General features: G+C 40.7%; 1 protein-coding gene and 1 pseudogene across 1 annotated transcript in view; one reads left to right on the top strand and one right to left on the bottom strand.

The window, feature by feature from the left end:
- LOC139463761 (uncharacterized) overlaps positions 1-15671 on the bottom strand; it is a 70172-nt gene extending 54501 nt beyond the window's left edge. The window contains exons 1-3 of the mRNA XM_071245047.1: positions 15523-15671; positions 13215-13326; positions 11501-11674 (exon numbers count right to left, since the gene is read on the bottom strand). Of these exons, the coding sequence (XP_071101148.1) occupies positions 11501-11674; positions 13215-13326; positions 15523-15530 (294 nt within the window). The 5' untranslated portion in view covers positions 15531-15671. The remainder of the gene's footprint in view (positions 1-11500; positions 11675-13214; positions 13327-15522) is intronic.
- The window catches only part of LOC139463766 (uncharacterized), a 272927-nt pseudogene that overhangs the window by 202311 nt on the left and 42681 nt on the right, over positions 1-27935 (top strand).

The following is a 27935-nucleotide window of genomic DNA, read 5'->3' as shown; positions in this document are numbered from 1 at the left end:
ACCAATCGTGTATCAACCAATCAAATTCCTTTCTATTGTTCAAACTTTCATTAAATACATACTGTAGCCAAGTTCTAGCAGAGAAGGGGTTTGACTCTCTTACCAAGCAGACCTCTCTCCCACAGCCCAGAGTGTGTACCGACTCTCTGTGGCACCCTCAGTTATTTCTAAGTATATTGTAAATTGTTAATTGTTCTTGTAAATAAAATTGTGATTAGTCTCCTGTGACTCTGGCTCTTTGCTGACTAATTCCCCAAGAAAACCAGCACGTCATTTGGAAGGTATTGTTCACCTAGAACAGTTCCATGATAATTTGGCGGAGAATCATCGTTTTCGGAACCACGGAGTCCAGGAACTAACTACAACCAGCTACAAGAACCCATTGGAGGACATGTCCAACCGTGATCATCTGATGGAATAACAAGCAAGCTGCATCTACCTCTGACCTCAACACTGGATTAAAGACAACCAACTCCTCCAAAGACACCAACAAAGGAAGAAAAAGTCTTCAAATATTGTAAGTACTACATTGTTGATTACTTGTCTTCCTTTAATTTAGTACGGTACATACTAATAGGTGTCATGGCAAATATGGAGTCTGGTATGGAAAGTAACTTCGAGAGTGAAATTCCAACAGTGTCTTTAGTTACGCCCCTTGCCAAAAGTGTAATTCAGGCAAAATTTGGCACAAAAACAACAAATTGTTTAGTAGATACAGGGGCATCCATTTCTTGTATTTCGTCTTCTTTTCTGAGCACAGCTTTTGAAAACCTTACTCTTGGAAACTCACCCTTTCCACAGGTTAAAGGTGTTGGCGGCGAATTGCACAAAGTGTTAGGTTCAGTTGTGTTAGATTTTGTCATTGAGGATCAGGAATTTTCTCAAAGATTCTATGTTCTGCCTACACTACCAGAAGCAGTGATACTAGGTGAGAACTTCCTTGATGACAATGATGCAGTCTTAGATTATAGCTGTCATTCCTTGATACTTAACAACAGCACCTCAGATAGGCAATATATCAATTTCATAGCCAATTCAGTGCAAGAGATTAGTGGATTAGCAAAAACAATAGATCAGATTTACATCCCCCCTCAGAGTGAAATTCATTTCAAGGTTAGACTATCAGAGGTCAAAGCGGATTCCCTCATCCTCATTGAACCCATTGCTTCCCTCACTGCTCATTCTGAAGTAGCAGGTGGTAGAACTCTTTCCAAAGTGAAATGCAAAACTGCTACATTTAGGCTTATGAATCCCTCCCAAGAAGAAAAAGTTCTTGACAAGGGAACAGTTGTAGGCAAATTTAGTTACATTGACCAAGACTCTGTTTATGCAATCGACTGTGACCAACCATTCATCAGTACCGTTAACACTGACAATGAGAAGAGAGACAATGACACCAGGGATTATGTTAAAATTGCACAAGAATTAGGATTTGATTTGACCAATACACAACTGACTCCAGACCAACGACACAGACTACTTAGATTCTTGGGACAAAATAGAGACATGTTTTCAACAAGTCTTGCAGATTTAGGAAAGACTGACATGCACCAACATATCATTGACACTGGCGACCACCCACCCGTTAAGAGTAGACCATATCGCCAATCTCCTCATCTCCAAAAAGTCACTGAAGAACTTATAGATGATTTTCTGAAGTATGATTTAATCGAGGAGTCTACTTCTATGTATTCAGCTCCCATTATCCTAGTCAAGAAACGCGATGGCTCATATAGATTTGTTTGTGACTACAGAAAGTTGAATTCTGTCACTTTACCAATGTCATGGCCTCTTCCTGTTTTTGATGATGTTGTTGATAACATCGCCAATGCACAAGCTAAGATCTTCTCTACTTTAGACCTTGCTAATGGCTTCTTCCAAGTGCCATTACATGAAGATTCAAAGCATAAAACTGCTTTCGTCACCCATCAAGGCCTTTATCAGTTCAAACGTTTACCCCAAGGTTTGACAAATTCTCCACTTTGTTTTCAACAGCTCATGAGCAAGGTGCTAAGAAAATTGCTTTTTAAGGTTGCGCTGATTTACATTGATGATTTGATAATTTACAGCAAAAACTTTGAAGAGCATCTCCAACATTTGGAGCAAGTATTTTATTATCTGAAACAGGCAAAATTGACACTAAAGCCATCCAAATGCAATTTTGCAACGGACAAAGTTTCTTTTCTGGGTCATGTTTTATCATGTGGAGGTGTTCAAGTTGATGACAAAAAGATTGAAGCAATTAGAACCTTTCCAGTGCCCAAATCACAAAAGCAGATCCGCTCCTTCTTAGGTCTCACGAACTTCTACAGGAAGTATGTGAAAAATTACGCTCACATAGCGCTTCCACTGAATGCCTTGCTAAAGAAGCATTCAGAGGCAGAAGTAGGAAAGAAACCAAAGTTCCAATGGTCACTTGAGTGTGATCAGGCATTCAACACACTCAAACATGCTATGAGTAATACACCTGTTCTGGCTTATCCAAATTTTGACAAAGAATTTCTTCTCGCAACTGATGCCAGTGATATGAGCATAGGTTTTGTTTTGAGTCAAAAAGATGAGAAAAATAATGAACATCCAATAGCTTTTGGTGGTAGAGCTCTACATGGCAGCGAAAAGAACTGGAGCATTACAGAAAAGGAAGGCTTAGCTCTAGTTGAAGCCATTAGATCCTTTCGTCCATACCTTGCAAATTCCAAATTCACAGTCTACACTGATCATATAGCATTGAAATGGCTGAAATCAATCAAAGATGCCACAGGTAGGTTAGGGCGATGGTCTTTGGAACTTTCTACCTACACTTTTGACATTGTTCACCGCAGCGGCAAAGCCAATGGGAATGCCGATGCTCTCTCACGTAGGGAATATGAGGAAAATATTAACTGTAATGATCAGACAGAAGAAGATGCTGAGAAAACAGTCTTCTCAGTAACTTCAACTCAGCAAAGCAAATCAACTAGCAATACCACAATCTTGCCAAACACCCATTCATCCACACGGGTTACACAGACAACTCAGACTAAGGATATTTGCACACCTATTGTCAATCACTTAGAATCAGACACACAGACAACACATTGGTCAGTCACCTTTGAATATGAAGAGGATTATCAGTCAGTACCAGTTAATGTTGTTGCAGCATTACATGCTACAAATGCTGATGTTACCCAAGACACATTGGTTGAAGTAAGTATAAAAGAACATCCAAATTTACGTCACCTACAAAGGATTTGTCCAGATTTCATCCAAATCTTTGACTACAAAGAGGATGATGTCCTTCCACAAAATGAAAAGGATCGTCAAAAGATTCTTATTGAAGCCAATACTTTTGAAATTGATGAAGGCATCCTATACAGATTCGTTCCACAAAGACAGAAAGGCCATGCAGACAAGTTCATTAAACAGCTGGCAGTCCCAAGAACCCTCAGAAATCAAGTCCTGCAATCCTATCATGACTCAGAGTTTGGCGGTTGCCACCATGGGAAAGAAAGGATGCACAACACCATGAGACCTAAGTACTACTGGCCCAAAATGTACAGCGAGATTGCTACTTATGTCCAGACATGTGAGGTATGTCAACAGACCAAGAGGCACTACCATGGCAAGAAGGCACCACTTCGTCCACTACCTGTAGAAGAGGTCTTCACCCGATGGCACGTTGACATTCTCGGTCCCCTGCCAACAACACCAGATAAGTACAAGTACATTTTGGTTATCACAGATGCATCATCTAGATGGTGTGAAGCTTTTCCACTTCGGACCCAAGAAGCCAAAGAAGTAGCAGATGTTCTCGTCAGAGAAATATTTTGTCGGTATGGCGCACCACGGACCTTAATTTCAGACAGAGGTCAGAACTTCATGTCCAAACTTATCAAAGCAATTTGTGAACTTTTGGCAATTAAATTTACCCATACCAGCCCATACCATCCTCAAACAAACAGCTGTGTAGAAAGGCTCAATTCCTATATCAATCAATCACTAAGAGCCTACTGTAACAAGTCTCAAAATGATTGGCCCCGTTTTATTCCTGGCATCATGATGGCCTATCGGATGGCTCCAAATTCATCAACTCAAAAATCCCCATATGTTATGCTTTTCGGCCGAGAAATGAGAGCTCCACAAGATGTAGCATTAATTCCAAAAGAAAATTTAGGCCACAATAACAAAAGTTATCTTTCCAATTTGCTTGAGGAGCTTGAAATCACTAGAACAATCGCAGCTGAAAACACTGCTCGGGCTAAGGAGGTGTATTCAGAACAATATAATAGAAAGGCTAAAGAACCAGAATTCGCCCCAGGTCAAAGAGTTTGGCTTTACTGTCAAAAAGTTGAAAAAGGCCTTTCCAACAAATTAACCAAAAAGTGGTATGGTAGCTATTATATCGTCCATACAGGTCCAAATTATACCTACAAACTACGCCGAAGTTCTGACGACAAAATACACAAACCACTGGTCCATGCCAACCGTCTGAAGCCATATTTTGATCCTGCTGATCGTCCACAGTATCCTCCAGAACCATACCTCAATAACCCCAGTGACATAGATTCAGGAGTCATGGATGACAACGAGGAACCAGTCAATGATACTCAGTTTGACAGCAACAATTCCCCATCAACAAGTTCAACTTACCAGGCTACTGATCAATCACCTCCACAACAGAAAGGTAAGAAGGTCAATTCCAAAACAAAGGCAGGTACTTCCAGCATCAAGAGTCCGAAGCAAAAGACCCCAACAAAGAAGAAAAACCCTGCTTCAACTTCAAGTACAACAGAAAAACCTACCAGTCCCACGGCAACAATGAAGGAAAATCATGCCACACCAGGTCCTAGTGTTCCAACCAAGGTAAATGAAAAGGTAAACAAAGGGAAAAGAGGAGTGAATAGTAAGCATCACCAGCCCAAATCCAGAAAACAACCCGACGACAGCCAGGTACAACCTCCAAGTCCAACATCAGGTAATCAAACCAAGAATATCCCTCAAGTCTTCAATCCAGAGGACATCCACTCAATTGTTAGTTCCAAGAGAGCAAATGGCAAAATGTACTACAGAGTAAAATGGAAGGATCCAGAAAGAGGAAACACATGGGAGTATGGCAGCAGCATTCCAGACTCCATTCGGAGAGAATTTCACCTCAAAAGAAGTATGTCAGGAAAACGACGAAAACGTCCACTGAAGAATCATAAGTTTTTCGACAAAAAGGATTCAGCACAAGACAATAAATCAGTCAATGTTCTGTCAGGGAATACAATGTCAGGAAATGTCAAGCAAGACAACACCAAACCATGCATAGAATTAGATGTCAAACCACATCCGTTTTTTCCAAAACACCTACGAAAAGTCGATCATAAAATAGAAAGAGTTCTGGGCATTGAAATTATTCAAGGAGACTGCTATGTCAAGGTCTCATATAAAGAAAATCCTGATCAATTCACATGCTATTTTGAAAGTGTTCCTCCCCACCTCATACAGCGCTACCTTGATGATAGCTGGAAGGATCTCCGTAAGTGGTCCTGTCTAGAAGATAATCCTCCATATGATCCAGAGGAAGCACCAATTTATAAATCCAAAAGGGGTATTTTTCCACATAAAGACTTTGGAAATATCAACACCTTTTTCTACCGTGAATCATATCTGAATTACACAGAATGTGGTACCACTCAACCATACGGTGATCTACTCCCTATATATGCCGATATCTGCCAATTGAACATATTCTTGATCAAAATACAAAATCTCCTGAATAAACGGTGCAAATCACGAAACAGCTGTTAGCTGTATCTTGTTATGTTTTCTTGTGTCCAGTCCTTTCACTATGGGTCGCCAGTTGAGAACAAATGGCATCAGCCTGATCATCTGAGTTATTTGTATCACAACAAATTTTGAGCATTGACCTGATCAACCAATCTCAAAAGCGAAGTGAAATGACACAAACCAAACCATACTGCGAATCGAAACCCAAACCGCACCGAAGCGAAGCAAACCATACTGTGAATCGAAATCCAAACCGCACCGAAGCGAAGCAAACCGTACTGCGAATCGAACCCAAACCGCACCGAAGCGAAGCAAACCGTACTGCGAATTGAAACCCAAACCGCACCGAAGCGAAGCAAACTGTACTGCGAATCGAAACCCAAACTGTACCGAAGCGAAGCAAACCATACTACGAATCGAACCCAAACCATACCGAAACGAACCCAAACCGTACCGAAGTGAAATGGCACAAACCAAACCATACTGGGAATTGAACCCAAACCGTACCGAAACGAACCCAAACCGTACCGAAGCAAAATAAACCAAACCATATCGCATTGAACCGAAGGAAAATCAAAGCGAAACAAACCAAACTCAAATAAAGAAAACTTAACAACCGAAATGAACCAAAACAAAGAAAAGGCAAACCAAATAGTTACGAAAACTAACAATGATATACACCTTTTGTATACCGTATTAATGTAACAAATCAATGCACTTGTTATATGCACATGCACATATATGTATATATAATGCGTCTAATGATTGTATCCAAAAATAGAAGGATATTACTATTTTTCTCATGATATACTTTTGTAATTTGCCGCCAATACATTCTTCCTGGCCATGACACCGTTTAGTAATAATTATGTACTGATCTTTTACATCATAATTATCATATTTGTTTTATTTTCTAGTTAATACAGACAAACTGAGGAAGTATTTATATATGACATATTATTTGAACATGCTAACTCTCTTTTCTTTGTTTCCATGTAAAACCTCCATGGACACAGCCTACTATCTTGCAACCCCAATCCAGGATGTGGAACTCAAGGCCTCCTACATCACCCATAAAACCACCAGTACAGAGTGCCAAGACAAGCCAGCTCCACATCCAGATTCCCTGATGACAGCATTTTTATATCATGTTTCCTTATATCAAAGAGACACTATAATAATTGTTATTTACTATACTACCAGTTTAACTTAATACATTGTCCATCTAAGCCATAATTATTTTAATTTTTACACGTTTGGGGTCCAAACTTTTTCAGACGGAGGGGAAGTTATCATGGTTAACATTTATACTAAGTTATCTTATAATAATTAGATCTACATCAAGTGCTTTTATGAGTTATCATGGTGTAATATTTATACACCATTTCATATAATTATAGTTTAGCAAGTAATAATTATCATCAGGTAAAATGCATATATAAAATATCAGTAGTTTCAGTTATAGCTTTTTAGATGGTTGCTAGCCTAAGGTATCAAGATCCCATCTCCCAGACAAAGGATATTTATTTAAGTATATCTGTCATCACCTACCGGGGTATATTAGAATAACATTACTTCAATTAAGACTCATTAAGGATTAGCCCCATACAAGCTCGTCTATAGTGCATTAAGGATTAGCCCCCATACAAGCTCGTCTATAGGGCATTAAGGATTAGCCCCACACAAGCTCATCTATAGTGACACCCTAATCTCTTTCAAAGCATCCAGTAAATATGTCAACAAGATTAGTGCCAGTCCAACAGGATTAACAGGATTTAGTATTCCCCTCCGTCTGGCCATCCATTTAGCATAGGACACAACCAATCGTGTATCAACCAATCAAATTCCTTTCTATTGTTCAAACTTTCATTAAATACATACTGTAGCCAAGTTCTAGCAGAGAAGGGGTTTGACTCTCTTACCAAGCAGACCTCTCTCCCACAGCCCAGAGTGTGTACCGACTCTCTGTGGCACCCTCAGTTATTTCTAAGTATATTGTAAATTGTTAATTGTTCTTGTAAATAAAATTGTGATTAGTCTCCTGTGACTCTGGCTCTTTGCTGACTAATTCCCCAAGAAAACCAGCACGTCATTTGGAAGGTATTGTTCACCTAGAACAGTTCCATGATAATATCATAACAACCCTCGGACGTGTTTTATCATATACTAAACCCCATTTCAATTCACTCTACAAGTAATTTTGTATCTGTGTTTACTTTTGTCAGTGAAGGCCTTGGCAGTGGAAAGAGACCATACATATAAAATTCATTGGAATGAATACTATTCAAAAAGTTTCATTTTGTAGTGGGATATTTTATTTTTCTAAAGCATATTGAATTTTAAAATTGTGGTCTTCGGTGCCAGTTGCCTCAATCCGTAAACCACAAAACATAAATAGAGGATATTTCATGTGTCGAGTGAAATATCATGTTTACACATGGAATATCCTATTTATTACATGTATATACTTTTGTGTAGTTGTCTACTGGAAAATCAAATTATTTAATTTCAAATGCAAACCTTGAAACGTAAATTCTCCCTACCTAACGCGCAGGGACATTTCACAACCCTTTGTAATTGTGACCTAAAAAGTAGTTCCATATTTGTAAAATCTTAAAAAATATAAACAAAATTACCAAAAAATATTTAGGGTTACAGAAATTCTATATCATACATTTGGTTATGATTATAGACAAAAGGACCTTACAAAAGAAAAAGTCTTTTTATTTACAAGACAGCTGTTGGAATCAAAATAATACACGCTGGTCAAGTAACAAAAATGTCACTTTGCGAAACAAACAGTCTCAATTGACGAGTTAAATGAGGAATTTACAGTTTATAACAAAACAATTTCAAAAGACTAACAACCTGCAAGAAGCAGCGTCAACTCCCCAATGACCAGCTGTCATTATTTGGCCTTGTCAATGAGGAACTAACATAAAGAGGAAGTCAACAGTTTGTGTACAGGCTAGACATTTACAATTTAGACAATTTGTGGGGAGGTAACTCTTGTATGACAATAGTTCCGTCCAAGTGTTTAGTTCACTGCAGTTAAACAGTTTTATCATATAATGGGTAGGTTTCTTCCCAGGATAAAGCCAACGGATAAAAACGATATCCGTTGGGGTCATATGCGGATAGAGATGCAAATACCAAAGGTCAAGTAGGGACTACTTTCAGTGTTTATAAACAAACATGGCGTCGCACTTGTCATTCGGCGATCCAGTCAGAATTAACCATCGGGAATCTGGATAAACTACAGGGATAATTGCTATCATTATCAAAAGAACAGTCTAATATACTGAAAATCTGTGTTTAACTGTGACGTAGCTAAGGCATTTTATAAGTTTGGCAACTTTGGAAATATAAATTTCGAAACAATTTGGCGAGGGCACGAGGCCTAGCCAAGTGGGATCAGTAGCCATATCTGTGCTTGTAGACCTCTGCGGCTTAAAACCTCCTCCACAAATTAAAATAGTTGGATTTGGCGGAAATATGTTTGAATTGTTGAATTGTTACCTTGTTTCGTTTTATCGCTGTGTGTACATTTGACTACAATTCTTATCGTTATGACAGGACAGACCGACTGTCAACAACATCTGACCGTGGCCGTGACGTCTCATAGTATAGGGTTAGAGTAGCTTCCCTTTGACAAAGGGCAGTTACTCTAGCGGACAGACCGATGGATTGCCGCGAAAGGCAATCAAAAACAATTGTTGTTTTGCGTATATGTTGCTTCGCCTCTGTATAAGAAACCTATTTCAGTTGGAACTATATTGGCTACTGTCACTGTCTGACAGACACATCACTTACCCTGTGACGTAATAATTATTAATGTGCGCATTCCAGGAAAACTCGCAATGTTTCGGTTATGTTTGTGAGAGAGGGAAAGGGATTTTGAAGCACAGAATTAAAGAATGACATTATATGATAAAGAGGTTATCACGCGAGTGTGTTTGGGGATGGTAAATATCCTGCATTAGGAATAAACATTGTATTTAGCGAGTCTTGGCGAGTGCACATGCTCATTTAGTGTGAGCCTGTGTAAAGCACATGCACATTTAGTTTGAGCCAGTGTAAAGTACATGCTCATTTAGTGTGAGCCAGTGTAAAGCACATGCTCATTTAGTGTGAGCCCGTGTAAAGCACATGCTCATTTAAAGTGAGCCAGTGTAAAGCACATGCTCATTTAGTGTGAGCCAGTGTAAAGCACATGCTCATTTAGTGTGAGCCAGTGTAAAGCACATGCTCATTTAGGGTGAGCCAGTGTAAAGCACATGCTCATTTAGTGTGAGCCAGTGTAAAGCACATGCTCATTTAGTGTGAGCCAGCGTAAAGCACATGCTCATTTAGTGTGAACCAGTGTAAAGCACATGCTCATTTAGTGTGAGCCAGTGTAAAGCACATGCTCATTTAGTGTGAGCCCGTGTAAAGCACATGCTCATTTAAAGTGAGCCAGTGTAAAGCACATGCTCATTTAGTGTGAGCAAGTGTAAAGCACATGCTCATTTAGTGTGAGCCAGTGTAAAGCACATGCTCATTTAGGGTGAGCCAGTGTAAAGCACATGCTCATTTAGTGTGAGCCAGTGTAAAGCACATGCTCATTTAGTGTGAGCCAGTGTAAAGCACATGCTCATTTAGTGTGAGCCAGTGTAAAGCACATGCTCATTTAGGGTGAGTCAGTGTGAAGCACATGCTCATTTAGTGTGAGCCTGTGTAAAGCACATGCTCATTTAGGGTGAGCCAGTGTAAAGCACATGCTCATTTAGTGTGAGCCAGTGTAAAGCACATGCTCATTTAGTGTGAGCCAGTGTGAAGCACATGCTCATTTAGTGTGAGCCTGTGTAAAGCACATGCTCATTTTAGGGTGAGCCAGTGTAAAGCACATGCTCATTTAGTGTGAGCCAGTGTAAAGCACATGCTCATTTAGTGTGAGCCAGTGTAAAGCACATGCTCATTTAGTGTGAGCCAGTGTAAAGCACATGCTCATTTTAGGGTGAGCCAGTGTAAAGCACATGCTCATTTAGTGTGAGCCAGTGTAAAGCACATGCTCATTTAGTGTGAGCCAGTGTAAAGCACATGCTCATTTAGGGTGAGCCAGTGTAAAGCACATGCTCATTTAGGGTGAGCCAGTGTAAAGCACATGCTCATTTAGTGTGAGCCAGTGTAAAGCACATGCTCATTTAGTGTGAGCCAGCGTAAAGCACATGCTCATTTTAGGGTGAGCCAGTGTAAAGCACATGCTCATTTAGTCAAGGCTCGCTAAATACAATGTTTATTCCTAATGCAGGATATTTACCATCCCCAAACACACTCGCGTGATAACCTCTATATATTCAGCGGTTAAAGTGTTATATTCAGCACATTGAAATATCAAGTGTTATGTTCACTGCAATGAGAATATCACTTTTCTTAGCTTGGGAAAACTCAGTCTTTCACACTGAAGTATATATAATAAACTGTGCCGCTTCATACTCCTATGGGCAGAGTGGTTCCCTGATTCAGTGGCTGAGTCCTGGCATACAAAGATGATGGGAACACTGACTGTTTCTATGAACAGTGTGAACAAAATTCAAACCAGCATTAACTAGAAAATAAGAACAATTGCTCCCCAAACAATGCTTTTTCAAACCAAAATTGTTCCTAACTCTCTTTTATTCATGGTTCAAAAACATAGGCACATCCAGTAGCCCTGAAATGATTTACCAATGCAGGCAGTGGCTCAGGACCAAGAATAATGTTGTCTGACCTTCTCTGGCTCCTCATCTGCTCTGTCAGTGGTATCTCCACCATCCTGTCTTTGTTCCTTCTGTTTCCGATTCACAACAGCTGAAATCTCCGCCCTTCCCAAGTCCAGTTCTTCCACACTCAGCTCTCCATTATCATCTATGTCATACTTTTTCAGAACTGCCTGAATGTCCTCCTACAACATACACATACTTGACCCTACAGTCTCGCCACATGGTCACTGTCACCACTATGGGTGTCTAGGTAGGATTTGTGATCTGGAACCACACCGCTTTGAACAGTATTTCAGCTATATAACAGCATGTTGACTTTAGGTGGGAGGAAAGTCCCAAACTGATGCAGGTCTCACATTTTTAATACACTGGGGAAACCTACAAGCATGGGTATGGCACTGACAAACCAAGGAACTTAATGAAGGTGAATCTAGGTCTAACACCCAGAGGATTCTGTCAGACCTGAAGGATCCAACTCTGTACTCCATACTGTGGTACCTTTGATGACTTGGCCACCTATGCCCCCAATTTCAAATCAAGGATTCATAATTTTAGATAAGCACATGCTCATTTAGTGTGAGCCAGCGTAAAGCACATGCTCATTTAGTATGAGCCCGTGTAAAGCACATGCTCATTTAGCGTGAGCCAGTGTGAAGCACATGCTCATTTAGTGTGAGCCAGTGTAAAGCACATGCTCATTTAGTGTGAGCCTGTGTAAAGCACATGCTCATTTAGTGTGAGCCAGTGTAAAGCACATGCTCATTTAGTGTGAGCCCGTGTAAAGCACATGCTCATTTAGTGTGAGTCCATGTAAAGCACATGCTCATTTAGAGTGAGCCAGCGTAAAGCACATGCTCATTTAGTGTGAGCCAGTTTAAAGCACATGCTCATTTAGTGTGAGCCAGTGTAAAGCACATGCTCATTTTAGGGTGAGCCAGTGTAATGCACATGCTCATTTAGTGTGAGCCAACGTAATGCACATGCTCATTTAGTGTGAGCCAGTGTAAAGCACATGCTCATTTAGTGTGAGCCAGTGTAAAGCACATGCTCATTTAGTGTGAGCCAGTGTAGAGCACATGCTCATTTAGTGTGAGCCCATGTAAAGCACATGCTCATTTAGTGTGAGCAAGTGTAAAGCACATGCTCATTTAGTGTGAGCCCGTGTAAAGCACATGCTCATTTTAGGGTGAGCCAGTGTAAAGCACATGCTCATTTAGTGTGAGCCAGCGTAATGCACATGCTCATTTAGTGTGAGCCTGTGTAAAGCACATGCTCATTTAGTGTGAGCCAGTGTAATGCACATGCTCATTTAGTGTGAGCCCGTGTAAAGCACATGCTCATTTAGTGTGAGCCAGTGTAAAGCACATGCTCATTTAGTTTGAGCCCGTGTAAAGCACATGCTCATTTAAAGTGAGCCAGTGTAAAGCACATGCTCATTTAGTGTGAGCCAGTGTAATGCACATGCTCATTTAGTGTGAGCCAGTGTAATGCACATGCTCATTTAGGGTGAGCCAGTGTAAAGCACATGCTCATTTAGTGTGAGCCAGCGTAAAGCACATGCTCATTTAGTGTGAGCCAGCGTAAAGCACATGCTCATTTAGGGTGAGCCAGTGTAAAGCACATGCTCATTTAGGGTGAGCCAGTGTAAAGCACATGTTCATTTAGGGTGAGCCAGTGTAAAGCACATGCTCATTTAGGGTGAGCCAGTGTACAAGATCCTACCTCATTCAACATGTCTGCCAGGCCAATGTCATCTCCATCATCAGCCTCCATCCAGCCTTCATCATCAAAGCACACTGTCACCACGGTGACCAAAGTTACTACCAGTAAAAACCTGAAACTCAATAAAAGGATATTTTCTTTATATAATAAGGCTTAGCTTTCAAGGATTTGTCCAGACATCCACAAACTTAAAATTTCACAAATTTGGAATAAAAATAATTATTAAAACCTATCATTTTCAATCCTGCCTATTCATTTAACAGATACCAGTAACTTAAAAAGGTACTTAGGTAGTCTCATTTGAGATGCACTGCTCGTCCCAAACTAGTGAAAATCTCCCCCAATCAAGTAACAGTACATAAACTACTAGCTAAAAATGACCTGTTAACAAGATATTAGACTTCTCAATATAAGAAACACCCTAAACAGCACATGTCTCTATGATGCTGTCTGACAAAACTGAAAATGTTGAATCTGTCTGGGTGTAATTCTCTAGGCAGTGTTGAATCTGAGGGCTGTGAATATGAAGAGATACACCTCAGCATGCTCAGGGCACATGTTGTTAAATTCTAATGCTTAGTAGATATCTTCGAACAAGTTAGCTTTCAGAGTGTGAACTTCTACATATCTTCTTCTTAATTTTTGCATGACACCATGCTGGTTGTAAGTTCAATACATAGCTTGCATGTTAATTAAATGCCAACTTACAAAATATAATGCAGCCTCACTATCAAGGAACACTAACACATTTGTTCACTTCTGGAGGAGTACTTATCAGTGACATGGCTGATTCTACTGTGGTGTCAAGGGCACCATGTACATCATGCTAATTAATGTTTAAATAACTAAGTTTACAGCACATTTTAATAAGGACAATTTTATATTCATATGTAGCACTTTAGACATATATTGAACACCATCAGTCGGCATGAAATTACTTACGATAGGTATTTCAAAGTAAAAGGATATTCAGATTTTAAATACAATTTGAAATTTTTTTACATTCAAATTATTGCAAAAATACACAGTGTTTTAACAACCTTAATATTACCAATGCAGTTCATTTGTTAAGGAAGGAAAAACACACAATGTATCAAAACATCTAAATAATTTCAATTGCAACAGAAGTTTCCCTCTAGCGCATATTAGGAAAAACAATTTCTGCTGAAGGAAACAAAATTCTGTCAATACAATATCCCCACTGGAAACTATTTCCTTGTATAGTGTTGTGATTAGGTGGCCTGCCTCCCTGGTTGGGTGTGTCTGGCAAACATGAAGGGGTCACATGAGGGGGTCGGAGGTCATGTTAGTGTTTACTGGATTCCAGTCACACACTCATCCACAGCTTCTTCCTGTTTCAGACCTCAGGCCCCTGACGACAACAAAAAACTTACCCAAGGAATTCTGAGTTACTTTTTTATAAATATACTCATGACAATTTCAAAACCACAACAACAACACCGAGTGTAGCCTATTCACCTTGGGTAGGCCAACATTATTTCATTTCAGATCGTTTTTGACTGATTGAGTGCAGGCATCAAACATACAGGAACTCTACTGCTTGAATAATATGTGACCTGTGACACACTTGGGGCAGCTCATGAACAGACACAAAGTAGAAGTCACCTGAAACAGCACCTAAAGCAGAATTATTTGAAAATATGTCAACTCACTTGTGTAAAATACCCCACTGACTGGACCCGAGGGAGTAAAATATAGTGAATACTCCCAAAGAAAACTATCAATACTGTACCCAGTGTGAATGATATCATTTGAGTAAATACACAGTGGTTAAAACAAAGATCTGATGTTGTGCTTGGTCGCACATTGTCAGTCTAGTTCGGGACTTTGGAAGTTTGTTCTATGACTGAAATTGAGACATATTGTCTTTGTGTAATTAGAGGAAGCTTTACTGATTGATTCCCGTCACAAAGTTTGAGTTAGCTGACAAACAAAGTTGGGTTTGAATGACATCAGTCACATTTGCTAGGATTGCCACTTGGCCTCAGTAAACACCAACTGGACATGGCAGCTGAGGTACTATAGATATAAATGGATTCATAAGAGATGTTTATGAAAGAATGTTTTCAGCTTGTTATGTTCTCCCTGGTTTAGGGACCACATTATCATCGAGCTGATGCCGGGAAACTATTGTGTCATAAGTGTTGATGTTGATTAGGGTGGCTCTAACGTTACTTTGCATTGTAAACAATCTTACAATATTATATTCTTCAAGAGTACAGACCTAGCCTATAATTTGCATTGCGAACTTAAGACTTATTTCTCTACAGGCATTCCTAACACTCACCGAAACATTCTTAAACGGCTCCAACAGATAGATTTGATTTTCAAACCTCGAGTGCACTGTCGTCAATTTACAGTCACTTGTATCAACTGTCCATTGCACATGTATTGGTAATGGTCATGTCTCAGATAACATCACCACGTCAAGGTAACATGGGGTTTCCCCGAGTAAACTCCCTACTCTCTATTAGGATTCGCTAATGTAAAACTAAAGAAACGATACACTGTTAGGAGTATAGAATAGGGGCACTTATGGGGTTTCCTCTAGTTTATGTACATAGAGATACACGGGTACATGGGTGATAAGTAGTTGCGTGACGATACACCGTTGCATCGATCACAATCGCACACAAAGTAAAAAGTATCTATTCTTACCTTAAATGTATTCTTGAATTAATGTTACACCAAACACTAATTACTAGCGAAAATGAGTTTTGAAAACGTAAATATTTTCATCCATTGCGCCATACTTGACACTGCCCAGTGTAAATCGTTAGTGTGCCAGGTATTTGGCCACCCTGTCTGAAAAACATGGCTCACGCACCACAGAAAAGTGCACATGCAAGTATCGTGATACGTAATAGGATCGCACAGTTTGTGTATCGTCCAAGCCCTAGTAGCCTTGTAATGAGGTGAATAGGTAGAACAGCGTGTAAGCAAGGTAATATGATGAAGTCATATCAGTTAAATTAAAAACATACAACAAAAACATCAAATGTTCACTGGAAAATAGGGTTCAATCTGTCGTTCGACATCAATATGAACAATAAAACCGGATCTCGCAAATCTGTGAACAGGTTGTAGAGTCCCCATGCACTGCTAGGATCACCCTTGCTAGTTTCCAACTTCATATAGCCCTTGTGGAGATGTCCAAAATGTCCCAAAATGCAGCAAATCTAGATAAATGCCATTAAATGGTATGAGAAGATCAACGGCCACACGCAGAAAGATAATAAAACAATACGCCAAAGCATGTATTGTATGTTATCCACGTACCTACTGCACATCCCATGTTATAATGACACATGCCAAACTTGCAGAGTAAAATTTTGTCAAAAAGTCATTTTCAATATGGCTGCACAGAACTAAAATCCGAGAGTAATACCGGGTCATCCCTGCATAGTTTTACTTTCTCATATAGGCTTTGTAGTTTCAAGGAAGATGGCGAAAATGTAAACGTTTATGACAAATTGATCATTAATTGATTATCTTTGTGTGTAATATCTAAATTAGATAGAAACTTTGATATCAACGTTTGTTTTTTTCACACATAAAAAGAACATGAAACTCGTCTTCAATCTCCTGGTTGATACAGTTAGTACATACACAACAGAATCAGTATCCTTGGTTCTACAAGATTTATTCACTTGGAAGTTATGGAGAGTTACTCTAAATTTACCAAGAGCTTTCAATAGAAATATATCTTGTAGCACAGGTAAATATTTTTCTGGTTGTAACAATGATTTGATGCTAGCACAATGCTTGAGAAAGTGTGGCAGACAATAGGCAAGTGATCTGAGTCGGCTCGTTCCACCACTGACATATCTGTAATAGATTCAAATATATTCGATGAAACAATGTAATAATCTACAGTACTACTTCCTGTGTGAGAAATGAAAGCAAGATTACCTGACCTATCTGAGTTTTTCCTAGCATTAACGATGTGAACCCAAATAACTTACACAGGTCAAGTAAGGCTTCACCATAGTTATTTATATGAAAATCACTAACACATCGTTGTTGATAAAATTCATCTGAAGTGTGCATATTCTTTATCAATAGTTAGATAATCTATCTCATCCTTATCAAATAATCTAATTCCTGAACAGTCCTTTCATTAAAATCTCCACATAGGATCAATTTACAGAAGTCCCCACAATCATAGATTATATGAATTAACTGCCATGGCGTTCTAACGCGTCTACACCACTGTCCTCCTCATTAGTATATTTATAACTATCATCAGGAATGTTGGGAAGGGAGATAATTCATCTTTGTTTCCAAAAACCGGAGCGTCGTCCCATGCAGAGTTAACTCGTTCAAAATATTGTGACAAATGATTTTTTATACAAACGGAAATGCCACATGAGAACCGACCATGGTGAACAGATCGCTTAGCCTTACATTCGAAAACGAGTTTATTTTCCCGAAAGACTAGTTTCGGCACATAACAACTGATATGTTACGTCAAGAAGGGTGTCAACACTTTTCGGAAGCTCCAGATACGATGCATATAGATCGTCTAAAATGTTATAAGAACCAGAAAAAATATCTTTCAATTAGTCGTAAACTTAGAAACATAAGATTTAGAATTGATTCAAAAAGACAATAACCAGACATTTAGGGATTTGTCCCGTATGTATAGTAACGGAAAGACGTAACCGTGTTTCCACGTTCCAGTTCAATAAAAAATAAATTTATTCTGAATTAAATTATACACTGCATCTTTCAATGAAAAAGTACTAGAACTTGTACTTTACTAAGGAAGTGTAATCCAAAATATAACATTTGATACATATGCCCACTTTCTAAAGGCATTGTGTACATATCTTTCAATACATAGTCATGAAGACATCTCGACATTACGGTCGTGATTCACAATTTTCACGTGCATTCACGCACAATATTGATGTTTGCGTTCTTTTTGGGTGAAGGCTTGCTGAAACTAAACGGGTAAGCTGCAAACAGGAATGACGCTAATGAAGTTGCCAAACATTTTCATGTTCAAAGAAACACAATATCATCTCTTTGGGGGCGTTATCTACAGCAGGGCAACGCTCAAGGCTTGCCTCGGTCCGGTCGTCCAAGTGTGATGTCAACAATGTTCGGTTGGTGCATCTACGGAATCGATACCAAACTGCCACATTTACAACTCGCATAATTCCAAGAGCCCGGGTTTCATCTAGACAGCTCTGATTGTCATGCAAAGGTGAACAGGTGTCCAGGAGAACGACGCTTGCGTCTTTCAGCGTCGTCAGTTTGGCGTGGAAGTGTAATGGTATGGGGTGGCATCACGGTAGAGCACAACTCATCATTGTTAATGGTAATTTAAATGGCGTGAGCTACCGGGACGACATCGTTCGCGATAATGTTCTACCCTTTGTGCAAATGCAGGCACGTTGCAGCAGGATACTACCGGTCCACGCGACATACACTATGCACGTGTTGTGTTTGTTGTTTAACGTCGCATTCAGCATATTCCAGCTATATGACGGCGGTCTGTAAATAATCGAGTCTGGACCAGACAATCCAGTGATTGACATCATGAGCATCGATCCACGCAATTAGGATACGATGACATGCATCAACCAAGTTAGTCGCCGCTTACGACAAGCACGGGTTGCTGAAGACCTATTCTACCCCTGACCTACACGGGTCGCACGTGTTCTGACAGACTCGTGGAGTCAGCATGACATTGCTGTTCTGCCATGGCAGGCGGGTGGCAGCCCTCTCCTCCATAGGATATGTCTGGGATGAGATGGAACAACGCCTGCTACAGACACAGAACTAGCAATAACGCTAGCTCAGTTGGACCAATCTTTGGTTGACATTTAAAACAACACCACCAGGCTCTGGTGTCTTCACTGCGCCGCTGCTGCATGCCTCGCCTGTATCAACGCAAATGGTGGTCACACCCGATAATGACATTGTTAATGGAAATGACACACCATCCCTCCATTATGGCGTATCGCTCAGTTTCCTGTTACCAGGTATGGTTGTGCCGGTTTCTTTGCGGATGTTAAGATGAAACATTGATGAGACGAATGACCAAATATTATAGTGTTATTTTCCATAACATAACATTTACACCACTTTATATAAAGTTCTGTATTCCGCTGGTATATATCCGACAATGGAGATGAGCAAATATTGCATAAGACAGACACTTCAGACAACGAGTCAATCCAGGTCAAGAGAGCGGAAGGTCCGGGGTACGATCCCCGACCGGGTCATACCAAAAGACGTTAAAAGACGGTTCTTGTTGTTACCCTGTCTGGCGCTCGGCATTAGGGGCCAAAACAAGGACTGGTCGGCTCGGAGTCAGTATACTGTGTCTGAGTGGGGTATTCATGTTAAACTGCGGTATGGTATCTCAGTGGGCTAGCACTATAAATCGGCATCAGTCCGGACTATGTAGTACAAGCAGCCACAAAAACAAACACACGTACATGCACGTCGCTATATAAGTGCGATAATCTTGGACACGACGTTAAACCCAATTTCACCTCACCTCACCAGGTCAAACTAGCGCTATATTTAAAACAGGCATTTGCTTCAAGAAAACGTTTACCGTTATATAATCATTGTGCAATATATACCATGCAAAAATAAAAGAAACGCTAGAGTAATTTTAGATGTATAATTCATTTATGATCCAAAATTGGTTCCCACAGGAGATATCGCTTCGGTGAGATCAAGCGATATCTACATTGCAATTAATTTGCATCACAATGCTTTGCAGACCATTGTGGCGTCATTGGTTACTATGACTGATTCCTGAATAGGGCTGTTCTCAGTCTTGTCATGTGAGGATGGGCGTTGTCTTGTTGGATAATGGTGTACGCTTGTTGCATAAGGGGAAGGACGTGTGGCCGAAGAGTCACTAAACCAAACTTGTCTCCATCGCAGTTGTGGCCATACTCTGTGACCTTGACATCATTGACGTCGCAGCCGACGATGCGGTCCGTCCAAATGACACCTCAAAATGGTCGTCTAGCACGAATACCTTCATCACGTAAATGGTTCCTCAATGACTGGGCTGATATCCTAAGGAATCCGGGTATTGCCATAGTCGGAGAGGTGGCCGTGCTGGTTCTTTCACGTAAGTGGCGTAGCCAAATGAATCTGTCTTGTGCTGTAGTAGTGATACGTGGTCAACCGGATCTGAGAAGGTCACGTGATGTCCCGCGTGTCTCGTAATGGTGCCTGGTGCTACGTGGGTATACAGCTGAAGATGATTCTCCTGTTTGCAAGCGGCGGATCGAGTTGGGCTTCCAGCGTCGTGGCATGTTTTCGCTGTTCGCTTGCTGCATGATGTGATGTGATGGCATGCAAATGATAACCCAACAGTTTTAATGCCCCTACAAGTGATGTTGCACGTGGAGGTGACGTTGGTATGTTTCGGCGCCAGGCTCTCACGTGGTTGTTTTTGCGATGTCATTATGACAGATTAACAGTAACTTTTGAGTGGTATATAAACTACTTTTACATAGGCTGGAGAACTTACATACTTAAACTATCTTGACATGGGCAAACGTCGATCTTCAAATGGTCTCACATTGACCTGAACCCTGTGTCAAACGTGTGGTTGTTTTCTCCCATATTGAAAGCTGTACGATGGTGAAACGTTCCCTAAACCAGTCTACCGACATCCTTTCCCAATTAATGTGGCTCGAACCACAGCAACCATATGCAAAAACTTACTTTTAGCCATTGCTCTCCAATTTATGCAGCTAATTTGACAAAACACAGTGCCAGTCAGGTGTGAGGTGGATACCATCTATTGTAAAGCTATAGAAAGTGTGTTCTGTGTTGTGATTGGCTAATTTGGGTCACATGACCAAATGTCAAACGGTGAAAATATGATTTGAATTCCCTGAGTGTCTGTCAGATACCATTGATCTTACGAGTTGTTTCAAAACGTATCTAACGAGCGAAAGCGAGTTAGATACGATTTGTAACAACGAGTTGTAAGATCAATGGTATCTGACAGGCACGAGTGCAGTAATCTGTTTCTTCCACGCCCCAAAATAGCACCTTTTTAGCATCGAACCGATGAATTTCTCATGATTGCAGTGGAGCATTCCATGACACCACTGTCATAAGTGACGTCATCCTAAATAATGTGACCCGACACAAAAAGGTTTCCGTCATATCTGAATTATCAAGGCGATGATGAAAATGCAAACTAGACAAAAACAAAGAACACGCTGGGTGCCAAGTTGAAAGTTTACACCTCAAAGAAATTACCAAATATGTACAATAATGTTTTCTTCCGTATGACATCACTACCGGTGACCGACTTTCACAAAATGGCGTGTCCACTGACAACAGTACGCGGGATTTCCAGAGGAGGATTTTCGTTGATTGAGGGATCGTATACACATAAATGGGTCACGTAAGTAATCAGAAGCATTCTGACAATCTGCGTACTGTCATTGTTTGCCATGTTTTCCAATGTAAGAAAGAGAATTAGTCAGAAATGCAGATAACTACAGTAGTATAGTGTCACTAGGCAGGAGCTGGTTTTGGTTGAGGGAGGTTGAGTGAAAATAGGGAAGGTGATTGGTTGATCCAAGTCACGTGTTCGGATAGGATGACTCATGCATCAACAGCGCGTCGGGAAAGGGTGGGGAATGAAAGGTGTGTGTGTTTATAAGGCAGAAAAGAATTCATAAGAAAACAAAAGTAAAAGGTTATGAATAGAGCTATGTGTATAACGTGCTGCCCTAAATAGACAGACCGTACCCGTCAGCCCAGTTTGAATTGAGCGCGCTTGACAACTCACGTGGACCTATATTCAAATAATCCGCGCTCGCTAGAGCGTGCGACCTGGTTTGATGAATACAGTGTGTGTGTTGAAAGTACATCATACCACAATAGAGACGGGTTATGTCAACACGATATACGCCGGGTAATGTAGGCACACACAAAAATGTACGTCTAGCTGGATCAAATTCATCTTGTACGGTCTACACGTTGTACACCATGAACGTGAGACAACCTGTATAGAAAACAAAATATAGACAAAATAGATAAGACTACGCAATCAGCAAGCTAGCAGTGTCGTTTAATTACGTTTAGCGCGCAACAACGAGGTCGTCACGTCACCCTGCATTGACTATAACGCTGAAGGCAGCCGGATTTCGAATCACCCCGCGCTGCGTACTATTGTGAACCATTTGTATAGAGGGCGTTCACTTATTCAACCCTGTCCCGACTTGCATAGTTGATGTTTCAACGCTAGCGTTTCCATTTAACGCGATGACAAATAAGCCTTACGGTTTGAGTTTTAACCGTGTAACATGCTATTTTGAAAATAGATAGAAAACTGATAAGTACATGTAGCAGTGTGACGGCACGAAGCTAGGTTTGTTGGGAAAGTGATGGAAGCAATCTATAGGACATTTTCATGTTTACAATACTCACCCTTAATTCGAAGACAGAACAGAGTTTATCATGGAAAATTGTTTGACGAGGAAAATGTTTTATTGGAAATATATGTTGAAGCAGGTTTATTCATAGCTAATGTATAGCAGAGAGACTAAGCGACCGACCGCCCATAACAATGTCAACATACCCCGGCCTTACAATTAATGTTAACATACCAGCCTCGCCTGAAGCTTCCCATTCATAAATTGTGTGACCAGTGTCCCGTATTTATGATATGTTAGGGAACATGTGTTGTACATTTGTTATTTTAAAAGGGAGTTATTTCAGAGAGGATATATATGGGTATTCCCCTCATTAAACCTTTCTTTCGTTGGTGTCTATTAAACGTATCCGGTATTTAATACATTTGAATGATGTTGGAAAGTATGTGCGTGTAGATGTTGTACCTATATCCGAACACGAATGTATGACACCTTTCAATAGATCAATTACGGTTCTAACCACGACAAGCAACATGACTATGAGCGTGGTTAGCAGTTCATATTTATAAACACATCGTAAATGACAGATTTCTGATGAATGAACTCGCCCGCACACATGTCTATAGGGTTATGTTCGCCCGAACTGTAAACAGTGACACATTGATAACAGGAAGGGTGTGTGGAATGCACTCGTCCTTGTAAGGGTAAAATACGCGTTTAAACTCACCATTTAAATGATGACATTACTTTTTAGATGTATTGGTATCAGTGAGTGAGTGAATGCAGCCACACTCGGCATTATTCCAGCTCTAGGACGGTGGTCTGTCAATAAACGAGCTTGGACCAGACAATCCAGTGATCAACAGCATGAGCAGCGATCTGTGCAACTGGGAACCGATGGCACGTGTCATCCGAGTCGGCGAGACTGACCAACCGATCCCCGTCAGTCGCCGATAAGCATGGGTTACTGAAGGTCGATTCTATAACTCGGACTTTCACGGGTGTAGCATGACGAAGACTACATACTAATATGATCGCTTTTTTAACATACTCACACATGAAGAAAGCGTCAGAGATTAGACTTGACCCTAGAGATATATTTAGGAAGACTACGTTGAGAAAATCACAACAGAGAAAGAAACCACAAGCAGCCAAGAAGTCGACGCTGAAGACAAAGAAGAGACAGGTAACACCTAAAATGAAAACGATGACAACCAAACAGGAATCGAAGACAACACCCAACCCGTGAAAATACAACATGTGTCGGAGGTGAAGGCTGTGGTGGAACGGGCGCTTGCTGCCTTGAAGCGTCAACAGAGTCAAGGGTATAAAAGAAAGCTTCATACCCTCTAATCGCACACCGTATTGGATCACCATGGGGGTTGCCACCTGTCCGGACTGTGAAAAAATGTTTTCAAGGAGAGATGTCATGTTACGACACAGGAGAAATAAACATAGCATACCGCCGCCGTTACAAGCCCAAACGCCGCCGCAAGTCCACCGACCATTACAAGCCCACCCGCTAACGCCGCCGCCGCAAGCCCATCCGCTACCGCCGCCGCAAATCCACCCGCCATTACAAGCCCACCCACCGCCGCAAGTCCACTGGCCAGCGGCGGCGGCAGATGTGCTTGTAACGGCGGGTTGGCTTGACGCAGCGGCGTTAGCGGGTGGGCTTGTAATGGCGGGTGGATTTGCGGCGGCGGTAGCGGATGGGCTTGCGGCGGCGGCGTTAGCGGGTGGGCTTGTAATGGTCGGTGGACTTGCGGCGGCGTTTGGGCTTGTAACGGCGGCGGTATGCTATGTTTATTTCTCCTGTGTCGTAACATGACATCTCTCCTTGAAAACATTTTTTCACAGTCCGGACAGGTGGCAACCCCCATGGTGATCCAATACGGTGTGCGATTAGAGGGTATGAAGCCCTCTTTTATACCCTTGACTCTGTTGACGCTTCAAGGCAGCAAGCGCCCGTTCCACCACAGCCTTCACCTCCGACACATGTTGTATTTTCACGGGTTGGGTGTTGTCTTCGATTCCTGTTTGGTTGTCATCGTTTTCATTTTAGGTGTTACCTGTCTCTTCTTTGTCTTCAGCGTCGACTTCTTGGCTGCTTGTGGTTTCTTTCTCTGTTGTGATTTTCTCAACGTAGTCTTCCTAAATATATCTCTAGGGTCAAGTCTAATCTCTGACGCTTTCTTCATGTGTGAGTATGTTAAAAAAGCGATCATATTAGTATGTAGTCTTCGTCATGCTACACCCGTGAAAGTCCGAGTTATAGAATCGACCTTCAGTAACCCATGCTTATCGGCGACTGACGGGGATCGGTTGGTCAGTCTCGCCGACTCGGATGACACGTGCCATCGGTTCCCAGTTGCACAGATCGCTGCTCATGCTGTTGATCACTGGATTGTCTGGTCCAAGCTCGTTTATTGACAGACCACCGTCCTAGAGCTGGAATAATGCCGAGTGTGGCTGCATTCACTCACTCACTGATACCAATACATCTAAAAAGTAATGTCATCATTTAAATGGTGAGTTTAAACGCGTATTTTACCCTTACAAGGACGAGTGCATTCCACACACCCTTCCTGTTATCAATGTGTCACTGTTTACAGTTCGGGCGAACATAACCCTATAGACATGTGTGCGGGCGAGTTCATTCATCAGAAATCTGTCATTTACGATGTGTTTATAAATATGAACTGCTAACCACGCTCATAGTCATGTTGCTTGTCGTGGTTAGAACCGTAATTGATCTATTGAAAGGTGTCATACATTCGTGTTCGGATATAGGTACAACATCTACACGCACATACTTTCCAACATCATTCAAATGTATTAAATACCGGATACGTTTAATAGACACCAACGAAAGAAAGGTTTAATGAGGGGAATACCCATATATATCCTCTCTGAAATAACTCCCTTTTAAAATAACAAATGTACAACACATGTTCCCTAACATATCATAAATACGGGACACTGGTCACACAATTTATGAATGGGAAGCTTCAGGCGAGGCTGGTATGTTAACATTAATTGTAAGGCCGGGGTATGTTGACATTGTTATGGGCGGTCGGTCGCTTAGTCTCTCTGCTATACATTAGCTATGAATAAACCTGCTTCAACATATATTTCCAATAAAACATTTTCCTCGTCAAACAATTTTCCATGATAAACTCTGTTCTGTCTTCGAATTAAGGGTGAGTATTGTAAACATGAAAATGTCCTATAGATTGCTTCCATCACTTTCCCAACAAACCTAGCTTCGTGCCGTCACACTGCTACATGTACTTATCAGTTTTCTATCTATTTTCAAAATAGCATGTTACACGGTTAAAACTCAAACCGTAAGGCTTATTTGTCATCGCGTTAAATGGAAACGCTAGCGTTGAAACATCAACTATGCAAGTCGGGACAGGGTTGAATAAGTGAACGCCCTCTATACAAATGGTTCACAATAGTACGCAGCGCGGGGTGATTCGAAATCCGGCTGCCTTCAGCGTTATAGTCAATGCAGGGTGACGTGACGACCTCGTTGTTGCGCGCTAAACGTAATTAAACGACACTGCTAGCTTGCTGATTGCGTAGTCTTATCTATTTTGTCTATATTTTGTTTTCTATACAGGTTGTCTCACGTTCATGGTGTACAACGTGTAGACCGTACAAGATGAATTTGATCCAGCTAGACGTACATTTTTGTGTGTGCCTACATTACCCGGCGTATATCGTGTTGACATAACCCGTCTCTATTGTGGTATGATGTACTTTCAACACACACACTGTATTCATCAAACCAGGTCGCACGCTCTAGCGAGCGCGGATTATTTGAATATAGGTCCACGTGAGTTGTCAAGCGCGCTCAATTCAAACTGGGCTGACGGGTACGGTCTGTCTATTTAGGGCAGCACGTTATACACATAGCTCTATTCATAACCTTTTACTTTTGTTTTCTTATGAATTCTTTTCTGCCTTATAAACACACACACCTTTCATTCCCCACCCTTTCCCGACGCGCTGTTGATGCATGAGTCATCCTATCCGAACACGTGACTTGGATCAACCAATCACCTTCCCTATTTTCACTCAACCTCCCTCAACCAAAACCAGCTCCTGCCTAGTGACACTATACTACTAACTACCGTCATCGTTGTGCGTGATTTAGCGTCAGTCATGGCGCCACACAGGACGGAAACTTTTGTAAACGGCTTCTGTTGAATTTACAACATCATTGTAATGTATATATGTGTATTTCCATAATTAGTGCAACGATACTCTTCCCATGAATATTCTCAAACGCGTGATCGAGCCAATGTATGCAACAATTAGACGAAAGTACCTCTAAAAAGGCTACACAGTGTAATATCTGAATTTTGCCTTGTTTACATTTCAGCAAATACAGTTTTCCTAGCACAGTTTTTGTTTCCATACCTAACTTATTTCGCATGATTTCATCTAGATAATTTGCATTGGTGACAAAGACCATTTATCCATTGTTTCGAAAATGTATGAGGAATTCAGGGATGCATGTATAGCATTTAAATATTGAAATATACCTGATCGAATAGGCGTCTCATAACCGTCATTTGGTAAACACAATCCAATATGGCGGAACGTACACTTCGGCGTTCGTGTATACGTATTTTCCAAAACATTCTAGGCTTATCAGCGACGTTTCAGAATTATCAGTAGTGATTTGATACCCGTGATCGCTAATACGCTAATTTTCTACTTTAATTATTCGAGTAAATATCCGATATTTAGATTTCTAAACACACAGTAAATATATTTATGTAACGCCGTGAAATTTCATTTGGCGAGATTTACAATGTACCTAATTTTCAGAAGTCACTTTCAGTAATTTTGAATTGCCTAAAATGACAGTAAATGATAAACAGAAAGGGGACATATGTGTCGCTGTGGCAACCAGGGGGTTTACACTCTGAAAAAACGATTATGTTGACATAACAACAGATAATGTAACTGATAATAATAACAAACAAACTCACACGATTTCGAGTTTGTTTATTTTTATTATTAATTATACGGTGAACATTCGAATGAAGCACCAGCAACTTATGAATGACTTACACTCAGGAAGGTAGTCAGTCATCATTACCAAAATCACAATCACCATAGCAACAACAGAACGTTCGATGTTGACGCCTCACAACCGAGTAAGTACGAGGTGTTAAAAAGTGCGCATGTTTTTATTCTAAATAAAACAATAGGTTTACAATATCGATAAATACTATGTGTGTGTCTATTTCCGGGATTTTATCGAGTATTTGCATCTTGGAAATTTTCATTCGAGCCCCTCAAG

Source organism: Haliotis cracherodii, unplaced genomic scaffold (assembly GCF_022045235.1).
Source record: "Haliotis cracherodii isolate W230 unplaced genomic scaffold, xgHalCrac1.p SCAF_16, whole genome shotgun sequence".
NCBI lineage: Eukaryota > Metazoa > Mollusca > Gastropoda > Lepetellida > Haliotidae > Haliotis > Haliotis cracherodii.
This window is presented reverse-complemented; position numbering and strand designations above follow the sequence as displayed.